The sequence below is a fragment of the Lipotes vexillifer genome, unplaced genomic scaffold, assembly GCF_000442215.2.
Source record: "Lipotes vexillifer unplaced genomic scaffold, Lipotes_vexillifer_v1.1 scaffold24, whole genome shotgun sequence".
Taxonomy (NCBI): domain Eukaryota; kingdom Metazoa; phylum Chordata; class Mammalia; order Artiodactyla; family Lipotidae; genus Lipotes; species Lipotes vexillifer.
In genome coordinates this window covers 2,508,399-2,519,165 of record NW_006782914.1, presented here as the reverse complement: position 1 = coordinate 2,519,165, position 10,767 = coordinate 2,508,399, and the positions used below count along the sequence as shown (strand labels likewise).

The 10,767-nt window shown below is 40.9% G+C and overlaps 1 protein-coding gene across 2 annotated transcripts in view; it reads right to left on the bottom strand.

Annotated features, from left to right (window-relative positions):
• The window catches only part of SHC4 (SHC adaptor protein 4), a 127,844-nt gene that overhangs the window by 25,710 nt on the left and 91,367 nt on the right, over nucleotides 1-10,767 (bottom strand). For both annotated transcript variants that reach the window (XM_007455552.1, XM_007455551.1), the window contains exons 7-9: nucleotides 8,415-8,538; nucleotides 6,761-6,932; nucleotides 4,410-4,470 (exon numbers count right to left, since the gene is read on the bottom strand). In XM_007455552.1, coding sequence (XP_007455614.1) covers nucleotides 4,410-4,470; nucleotides 6,761-6,932; nucleotides 8,415-8,538 — 357 coding nt within the window. The remainder of the gene's footprint in view (nucleotides 1-4,409; nucleotides 4,471-6,760; nucleotides 6,933-8,414; nucleotides 8,539-10,767) is intronic.

Sequence of the window (10,767 nt, the reverse complement as noted above, 5' to 3'; positions counted from 1 at the left end):
CCCCCCACCCCAGGCTGGGTAAGGTGCCATTCCATAATAAACTGTAGGTCTCTGTTTACTTCTCTGTCTTCCCCTTGAGACCGAAAATTCCTTGAGTCCTGAGGAGAGACTAGAACCCATTTTTCTGAGTATCTTCTTCATCTTCAATGCCTGGTGTGAAGCAGATGCTCAAAAGAAAAATGTCAGCTGAATGAACAGATGACTGAATGTCTACCCAGTTTTCCTTTCTTAGCAAATGTGACCCCACCACGCTCTCAAGACCCCATGTCAACCCTTAGCACAGGGCGCTGACTCATCTGCCCCTCACAGAGCACTGGCATGAGCTGACCACATCAAGTTCACCATCCCACAGGGTTAAACAAAAGCATCAATGTCTATACAGTCTCTCTTAAAAACTACCATTCCTTTTTCTCAAATGCACCATTATATCTAAGTCAGCAAAGTTGTCTTAAATTTTAAAAAACAAACAAACAAACTCACCCCATGCCGAAATTTAAAATCTTTCTAGGATAAAGTGTGTGGTTATTCAGAGCTTAACTACACATGCCAGCCATCATGCATTCCAAAAGTTCTTTGTGCAAAGTGTTACTCTGAGAAACTATTCAACCTGCCTAAGAGAAGATTTGTGGCAGAAAATAAATACATACACAGTGTATATACTGGAGGTACCAAAGTTTTTAAGTGCTAGCCCTTAGGGTCTGCGGGAATTTAACATCTTTTTGATTAAAAATATCAACATTTTCATTTTAACTTGAAGGTTAGGGAAACAGTATGCTATTTTGCTAATTATTTTTTTCCACAAGGGAATTTATTATTAAGGACAGGGATCTTTTACACATCTGGCAATAAATATAATTAACTCCTTCAACAGGAAGCCTATTGCAGTACTTATTATACACCAGAATTCAAATTTTAAGTCAATATTTGAATAAATAAATGTCTTTGAAATAAAAAGCCAAAACTTGTTGAAAATATTTGTATAGGTGTCTCTCAAATGCTTATGTGTGAATCTCTGGGAAAAGCCATAAAAACTGTCTATTTGCTTTTTTGGCAACTGCTATTAATTTGGAGACTGGTCATAAATTTCTGATCTTATTTATTTATTTATTTGGCTTCATCAGGTCTTAGTTGTGGCACGCAGGACCTTTGTTGCAGCATGCAGGATCTTGTGGTTGCAGCACGTGGGCTCTTCTCTAGTTGTGGTGTGCGGGCTCAGTAGTTGTGGCATGTGGGCTCAGTAGTTGCAGCACGCAGGCTTAGCTGCCCCATGGCATGTGGGATCTTAGTTCCCCAACCAGGGATCAAGCCCATCTCCCCTGCATTGGGAGGTGGATTCTTAACCACTGGGCCACCAGGGAAGCCCTCAGATCACTTTTAAACACATACCCAAGTAGTCATAGGCAGGCCCCAAGATAGGAACCCCTGACTTCTGGGTGTCTGTGGATGAAAAGACACTGAGTTAGGAAAGTCCTTCCTGCCACAGCAGGAGGGACTTATACTTGTCACAGCCCCTGGAGCAGGGGTTGTTGAGTCCTTCGATCCCTCTATGTGCTGAGTGGCTGAGGTCTGGGGAAATGGCTTCCTAGCACTCTGGTTCCCACTGGAAGTTAGAACCTGCTTTTCTAAGAAAACAATGCTGTAGCTCAGTGATTTTCAGGGGAAGAGGATATCCAGCTGGAGGGTTTTTTCCAAACTATAAACACCATCTCTCACCTCCCCGAGATTCTGAAAGGTTCCCAGCCATGAATTACCTTATTGCCACCAAAAAGGAAGACAGTGTGTTGAAGCTCAGTATTGGTCCCAGACTCTTCCACAATTAGAGTATAACTAAAGAACAGATGCTTACAATAGAATATCCTACTGTTGTATTTGTCATTACAACATATACACTTAAGCTCCAGTATAGGAAACCAAATAGTAGAATATGATCACTTGTCTAGGAGATAGCCAACATGGCTAAAATTAATTCTACGGAAAAATAGATTCCAGGCTCCAAATAAGTGTTTATTACAAAAGTCTGTTCTTGAGTTTGGATCTGATAGTGGCTTAGGGCATGTGTAAAGCATGAAAGAATAAGGGGTTACGTTGTTAGTTTAAAGGAGAAATAAAACCAAGATAAACAGAAAGAACAAATTGGATTCTATGACAAGGTTATACTTAAAAAAAAGAAAAATCTTGAATAAAGTTGAAATAGTGTTGCTTTGGGTGGAAGGACACTTTAAAAATGTAAAATAAAAATCAAGGTGAAAGCTTCTGAGGAAAAAAAAAGAAAGGAGACCTTGCCCCTTTTCTCTGATGGTAGTGTCGCAATTTCGAACATTCAGCATCATTCTAGGAATGTCGAGGATTCTTGTTCAGTGAGTTCCCTTCAGAAGCTAGGTGGCTGAGGCCAGGAGGGCGTGCCATGACGACTGCTTAATCGGGAGGAGGGATGAGCTGGGAAAAGAGGTATTGGGGCAGGGCGAAACATTTTGGAGTTCCACAGGACTCTCTCCTAGATCCAAAACTCCTCTCTCTCCCCCTCCAAGTACCTTCTCCATGCAGTGATCTGGGAACTGGTCCTGGCACACTTAGGAATACCAGTACTCATTTATACTCTCCTTTCTCTCCCTTCCCCTCCCACTTCCCTCTCTGTGCCTGGATAATTCTCACTCATCCCTCAGGTCTTAGTTTGGTTGTTACTTCCTTCGGGAGACCCTCTCTAGCCTCCCAGATTAAGTTAGGTTTCCCTGTTATTTGTTCCTGTAACATCCTGGGCTTTGAAACGCTCATCACATTTGTAAGCACTGGTTTAAGGTATGCCCTCTGGCTAAACTGCAAAAGACATGAATGCCAATTGTGTCTCCATCCCTAGCACCCAGCTCAGGGCCCGACCCACACAACGACCTGATGATCACTGAGTGCATTGTTGGATAAATGAAGAACACAGAATGAGAAAAAACAGGATGTGGAGACAGTTCGAAGTGAGCTTCAGTACAGGCAGAAAATGGATACAAGACTACAAAGCACATGTGGTATGTTCCTGACTATTAAATCCTAGGTTAGGAATCTCTAGGGTTAAGGAAAAGAGGAACGAAGGAAGGAACTGCAGCTACTAGAGGACACAGTTTTAAAAAGACATTTACACTTGACACTAATTTGTTTTAGTCATATTATTAAGAATTCATTTGGAATTTTAAATACCTTTAAAGAGTGGCATCGAATTTTAATTTCCTTCAAAAAGAACCATGTTTTTAAAAAATTTAACATACTGCCTCCGCTCACTACTCTGATTAGTTTTGCAGGGTGGAGGAAAGTGGTAATCACAGCCGTACCAAGACCCTCATGTACCCCCACTGTATAAGAAATAATAAAATTCATGGGTTACACTGGCAAAATTCCATAAGAAATATGAAGATATCCTTGGAAGTGAGAAACTACCTTCTAGTTGGCAAGTGTCTGCTAATTTAATTGGAGTTCTGAAGTGTGGTTCTCCAACTCTATCCTCCACTGCATTATTTACAATGTCCAGTTATCTCCCCCTCTAAAGCTGCAAAACTGTCCTTCCCAAAGAAATAAATACTTTCAACAATTTATAAGAATAAAATGACTAACTAGCAGTAGAATGTTTTTATGAAAATATATTTCCAACCTGATAGTCTATGCCCTACATTTGTGTTGTGGAAAAGTTGTGCCTGATGTCAATTATCACATGCAGTAATAAGACATTTAATGCCCTGGCAAGTATGGGGTGTATGAACCTCTAACTGGGACTCTCACATTTCAGATTTTTGTTCCCTTTGCCAAGCAGAAATAAAGGTTTTCTCTTAATCCTAATGGATCTGACAAGCATCAATTTTCATATTAGCTTATTGTCTGATATTCTTTGAAATGGAACTGCCTTGAGCTTTGAGTAGAGAAATCACCTTTCCAGTAAGAGAGCTTTCATGATTACCAAGCAGTGAGGGACTTCCCTGGTGGCACAGTGGTTGAGAGTCCACCTGCCAATGCAGGGGACACGGGTTCGTGCCACGGTCTGGGAAGATCCCACATGCCGCGGAGCAGCTGGGCCCGTGAGCCGTGGCCGCTGAGCCTGCGTGTCCGGAGCCTGTGCTCCACAACGGGAGAGGCCACAACAGTGAGAGGCCCATGTACCGCAAAAAAAAAAAAAAAGCAGTGAAAGATTCCATAAAGCAGAATTGTAGTGTGGAAGAGTACACAGGAGCAGGGGAGAACCATAGCTTTTCAACTGACACACATGTGGCATTCTGCACTTCTCAGAATGTGAGAAGCCTGCAACTGAAGCATTATGTGTTTGGTTATATACACCTGACTTTCCCATGAACTATTTAAGAGCAAGGGCCACACACGACCATATAACGTAGAAGAAATAAGGATAGTGGCAGATGGGGAAGGGCAATTGTACCTACCTATTGCCCTGCTTTGTTCTAGACAGTTCTCATACACACTGCTGCACTTGGAGTTTCCCGGCTGTATAAACAACAAATTGTGAAACATTTACAAACATAGTAAACGTTCATAAACTTTCAAAAAACAGACAAAACACTAATAATGCTCCCAGCAGAATTTAGCAGACAACTCCATTTTCTGACACAGGAAGTGTCTGACAGGTGAGAAAAAGAAACAGATTTTGGACGGGGAGTATAGCCTCCTTTCCCAGTGCACTGTTTTGGAACTGCAGAGGTGGGTCTGATTAGGGTGGGGGAGGTCATAAATGTAAGGTCTATATCCTGAGGGTTATAGACCTCTGCTTGGGAGGTCACATTCCAGGATTCAATCCAAGCTCAGCCAGAAAGTGTGATTTCCAGGACACTTATATAAACACTGGCCATTTAGCAAACCTCTATCTAACTGTGAACTGGCAGATTGGAGCCCCACTCTACTAAGGTTTGTGCCAGACCCACTTTTCATCCTTGAAAAATCTCATGCTATCAAAGGCTTCAATTATCCCATATACACACAGCTCTCTTCAGTAAGGGTATGGGATCCACTGATGCCTTTGAGAAGGGCAATGTTTTTGCTTTAGAAAGATTAATCCAGCAATACCATGCAAGAGGGTTTAAAGGAATGAACCTGGAGACAAGGAAGGGGCTTTCAGAATCATCTGGGTAAGTGAGGACCAGAACTTAGAAAGATGCAACAGGAATGAAAAAGGTTGGGTAGATTTAAGATACTTTCATGGCAGGATCCTAAGTCTTGAAGACTGAGTTGATAAGTGTGAGAAAACAAAAGACTGTAGGTCAGTGAAAGAATAGGAGTGCCATTAATAAACATGAGTACGTCAGGAGAGGAATCTAGCCTGGAGTCAAGGTAAAATGCTGAGTCTAATCTTGGTATAAACAAGCAATGAAATGCTTGTGGCATCACAGCTGGAGAGGCAGGTAATGGCTGAACACAGAGAAGCTGGTGGAGTGTGTGCACAGGTGGCATGTCAGAGGAGAAACCAGGGCCAAGGGCAGAGCACTGGACACGGATTCCACGGTGGTAAGGCTTGGGTTTGCAGGGGAGGGCAAGGGAGAAAACAAGATATAAAAAGGAAAGATGTGGGCTTCCCTGGTGGCACAGTGGTTGAGAATCCGCCTGCTGATGCAGGGGACACGGGTTCGTGCCCCGGTCTGGGAGGATCCCACATGCCGCGGAGCAGCTGGGTCCGTGAGCCATGGCCGCTGAGCCTGCGCATCCAGAGCCTGTGCTCCGCAACAGGAGTGGCCACAGCAGTGAGAGGCCCGCATACCACACACACAAAAAAAGGAAAGATGCAAATTACTTTGAAACACATCAAAAATCAGATGGATTGATGGGTGATAGCTGACAACATGGGATGACAGGGCAAATAGAGTATAATTATAATTGCAGAATCTAGGTGGTGAGTATATGAGTGTTCATGTGTAATTCTTTCAGCTTTCTTGTAAGTTTGAATATACTCAATAAAATGTTAGAAAACATGAAAAAAGAAAGAAAAGCAGCAACGAGAGATGCAGAATGAGAATGACAGGACGAAAATGTTTAGAAGCTAACAGAAGAGGTCTAAAAAAAAAAGAGGCAGCCAACAGATATCACAGGCTATAGACAGATTCAGAAAATTGAAGGAAATAGATTTAACAATTAAACGGTTGGTGACCAAAAAAAAAGTTGGTGACCACTGTAAAAGAAATTTCTATCAAGTTGTCAAGCAGAGTTCAGATTTTGGAAGTGTAGTGTAGATGTGAATGCAGAAATACAGGCAGTGTTTTCTAGAAGTGTGTGGGTGAAAGGAAGGTGAGAGAGAGGTAGGACATTATTAGATGTGTTGGAGGAGTCCGAGTTTATTTGCAGAACAGAAGCGAAAGAACAAGTAGACAGACAGAGAATAAAGACTGAGACAGAGGTTGATGGACAGAACAAGGGCACAGAGTTGGTAGGAGGGGATGGGATCAGAAGCTCAGGGGGAAGATTAGCCATGGAGACAGTAGTTAAGGAAGAGAACCAAGGAGAACACAGGAAGACTTGGAGATGCGGAAGGGTGAAGTTGAAAATAACATGTTGGACCATCCTTGTCTTCCCAATGAAGTAAGATGTGAGGTCACTTGCTGAGGTTGAGGTTGGGGGATTGGGAGTAAAAATTATTGAGTACAGGTTCCGACAATGATTCACTCTCTGGCTCTGTACTGAGGAAGATGATACCTTCTCTAAACTAGCATTTGGTAATCCTCAAATTAAGCTCTCAGTGGTAAGGACAGAACTTCATTGTTAGTTCTAATAGCAATAAAACGTTACTTACCAAATAGCACAACTTTTCACACCGTATGGGGCAGTAAGCCATTTGTTCTGTGGTTTGAACTTTGATCCGTACATCTGAAACACCACCTGCAGGCGGCTGCTTGCCCGGGATTTCATTGTAATACTCATGATCTTCTCTCTCCTCAGCATGGTCATCAACGTGCACCTCCTCACTGTAAGGGAAAAAAGAATCCCCAAGAGGCTGGGTGGGAATTCAAATGCTGTAGGGGATGTAGAGTGATCAGAACCATGCAAATCGTCCTGAAAACATCTGGATGGAAGCAACCAGATGGCTGAGTTGTTAGGTTTCTGTAGACAATTAAAGTGGAGTAAGCCAACAAAAAGTGACAAGGGTGATGCTTTTGTGTCTCCTCTCAGTGATAAAATATATACATACACACATATATATGAACTCCCTGAATGTCAGTTGTTTTTGTCAATCGGATAAAAACACAAAGTTTTCCTGGATTTCTCCAGCACTCTTTCATTGTACCATTTTGGAAATGTTTTGCTCAAAGAAAATTTAAATATTGGGCAGTGGGCCTGGCCCAGTTTACTAAACCAAGATGAAAAAATAGAAGGCTATGGCCAGCTAACTTGTCTGCACAAATCTGGAGTATATGAGATTCATAAAGAAATATTAGAACCATATGTGGCAAGTGGGGAGATTTGTGTAAACATGCATTGCTTTTAAAATTGAAACAGGGCAAAAAAAAAAAAAAAAAACAACACACACACACAGATTTTTCTTCCAAATTGGAATTAGTAAAAGTTTCTTATGAGAAAGAATAAATCAAGTCCATTTGAATTGAGCTGATTCCACTGACAACCCACACAGTTTTGTTGGGTTCATTACATGTCAACAAAATAACAGCACTAAGAGGTAAGTGCTACCCTAGGAAAAATTCAACAACAAGGCCTGCTGGTAGCCCCTCTCCTTTGCTACCCTAGACCACCTCATACAGGGAGATCTCCAAACCCGGTGTCTGCTGATACACAAAATGACAAATTAGGGGGGGTTTCCAGAAATGCATTTAAAAGTGTCCAAATATTTTATTTCTTGGGCGTGAATTCTGCAAGTCAGGGGCCTCACCGCATTCCACACATGGTGGAGTCTGATAGGCCTGAGAGGGTTCAGCTTTCATTGTGGACTAGACAGAACAACCAGATCCCTGGGTCATGTCATGTTCTACCCCTGCCACAGTCCGGCTGGAGCTGATCTATTTGCACTGCAAATGAACAAACTAATAGGAATTCCTGCCACAGACATTTGATTCTTATTATTTTGCTCTTCTTTCTTAATTTTTTTAACTGATCTGCTGCAAGGGATCTGGGGTTGAAACAAACCTAAGAAATTTGTTCATGCTCATTTTATGACATTACCTAATTAATTCATAGCTCTGTATACCATCAGAGAAACAGGGTCGACCCCTTCTCACTTTTAGTGTTTCCTCTAATTCTATTACAAAGCAAGAGGAAATACCTGAACAAATATGAATGGAAGAAAAATAGAAATGTCACTATTAGTTTGTACTGAAACTGTACCTATTTGTAAAAAATAATTACTAAGCTCATTAGTCAATTTAAAATGCCATATTAATTTTAAAATGAAACAAAATATGATAAGTCAAATAACTATAGAACTCCTGGCTGACCTTTCAGAAGAAGTATTCACAGAAGGATTTTTCAAATACTGTTTAAACCGGAGTTCAAAAGCCTGCCCTATGGTACTTATGACGTCTTGGGCCATTCCATTGCTGCATTCCAATATGTGGCAGGCTGCAAGAGGACATACAAAAAAATTACAATAAATTTTCAGTAAGAGAAGATTAGATAAATTCAAAATACTTCCAGAACATGAACTGGTAATTGAGTAAAAGTAGGTTTACAAGCTCTCTTCAGCTCTGAAATGGCACATACTTCATATTTCATATGCATCAAAGAGAAGAAACATTCATATTTGACAACTAAGTATCTCAAAACACTTATAAACTTTGGCCTGGAGGCAGGTATTTGGGGCCCACATTTTAATAAAGGCAGACTGATCTTGACTAATAATGTGACCCATGTTCAGTGTTAGCTCTAGAATTCAATACAGAAGATGCTTAGGGCAGCAACCTGACGGGAAGATGAGGTTTACAGCCTTGTCTTTGAATGGTACACTACAGATGACTGAGAAAGGGTAACTCTCTAAAGCTCCCCCCACAAAACGGGGGATGAGCTACTAGTGAAGAAAGGGGCTTTAGAATACCCCCTCCTCTAGCCATCCCTTTTCCCTGTCATTGCTACTAGAAAGCGGTGATCCCTGTCTTTGAAATCCTATTAAAGAACTATCTCCAATAAACATCCAGACCAAGATTTCATGAAGCTGACATTACTAGAAGAGACTAAAATTTTTATTAGACACTTTCTTTGAAAAACAGTTACTGGAAAGGGCTAGTTATCACTAGCAAATTAAAGAAATAAATTGTGGAGGGGGCAGCTGACGGAACATCACAAACGAATTGGCACATCCGCTGCTGCTGCTTCTGTGTAAAAACCAGAGCTTGTGTTCAGGGACTATAAATTAATCTCCCCATCATATGGAATATCAGTTGCCTTGGTTAGAGTATGGTGTTGTGCTTAGGGCCTTACAATACAAAACCTGAATTGAATTTGAAGTTTCCTCAGGATGGCTTAGAAAGAGTCATAAGGATGACTTAAAGATATAGGCAATAAAGTCTCATGAGAAATTTTTAAAACATATATTGGTTTGTATAGCCTGAAGAATTGAGGGATGAGGAAGAGCTTGATAATGGTTCAATATATACAAGAATGTTGTAAAAACTGTCAGCTATTCTCTGAGAATAGGAAAGGCTTAAGCTTAGATACCAGGGAAGCTGTGAAACGGTGGAACCATGGAACCAACACTGGAACATTTTACTAAAAGGGATATCTGAGGAGAGGAGGCTACCTGTCGTGATGGAATGATTTAACTGTGTTGACTTGGAAGCATGATTTTAGGCTCTGCATTGTCTTGAAAAGGATTTTGTATTATTTAAAGTAAAAGAAAATTCATTCACTTCTAACTGAATTTGCAGAGCCCATAACTGGGTTAAGGTAGAACTTACAAGGGTGTTTCCTAGCTTTATGCTGATATTATCTCAAGGAATCTCAGATAATTCTCATTTCAGAATTAGCTGAACATTTACTTAAAGAATTGATGTCTCTGAACTTTGGGAAGGGGTGGGTGGGTGTGTGTGTCTGTGTGTGTGTGTGTGTGTGTGTGTGTGTGTGCGTGTGTGCGCGTGCAGGGGGTGGCATCAGTAAATCAAACCATGCTAAGGTGTCAAATCTCCAAAAGGGTTAATTATCATTTCTTACAAGGCTGTCCCTTTAAAGAAGCAATTTGGATCTTGAAATAGACTTAGGAGCCAATTACAGTTCTGAAAACTCAATTAAGAATATCTATAAGTTAATATCCTTTTTACCAAAGGAAAATGTTTGGTCTGTCTTTAGACTGCCATTGTATATTGCCCCTTCTTTTTCTCTACACTAGCTTCACACAGTGACCAACACATAGAATGTGTTCTAAAAATATGTGATGAATGAATAAATTCTGATTTTTCTAATCACACCCATAATTCTACTGTAAGAAATTGTCTTCAATTTTACCATTGTGGGGCAGCATCTCACAACCAGTGAGTGGTACAAATGATTGCTTGGGACATTTGTGAAAATGGTCTCCTCTTTCTTGGTCAGGCCTCATATCCTTAAACCTACAAAGCGCCCTTGGAGATGTGTCCTCTGGTGGAGCCAAAAAAGTTGTGCTACGTCCTGAGAAGAAAAGGTAATTCACTTGAATTCTTTTCTTTTCATCCATAAATTCCTGGTCCAATTAAAAATGAAGTCAAGACCAGGAATCATATCAAAATGGAAACCATTTTTGTAATTTTATTTTCTCTTAGGATCAAGGAGATGTCTTGAGATAAAGATGGAAAAGATAACGAGAGAGGCAGGAAAAGGAAA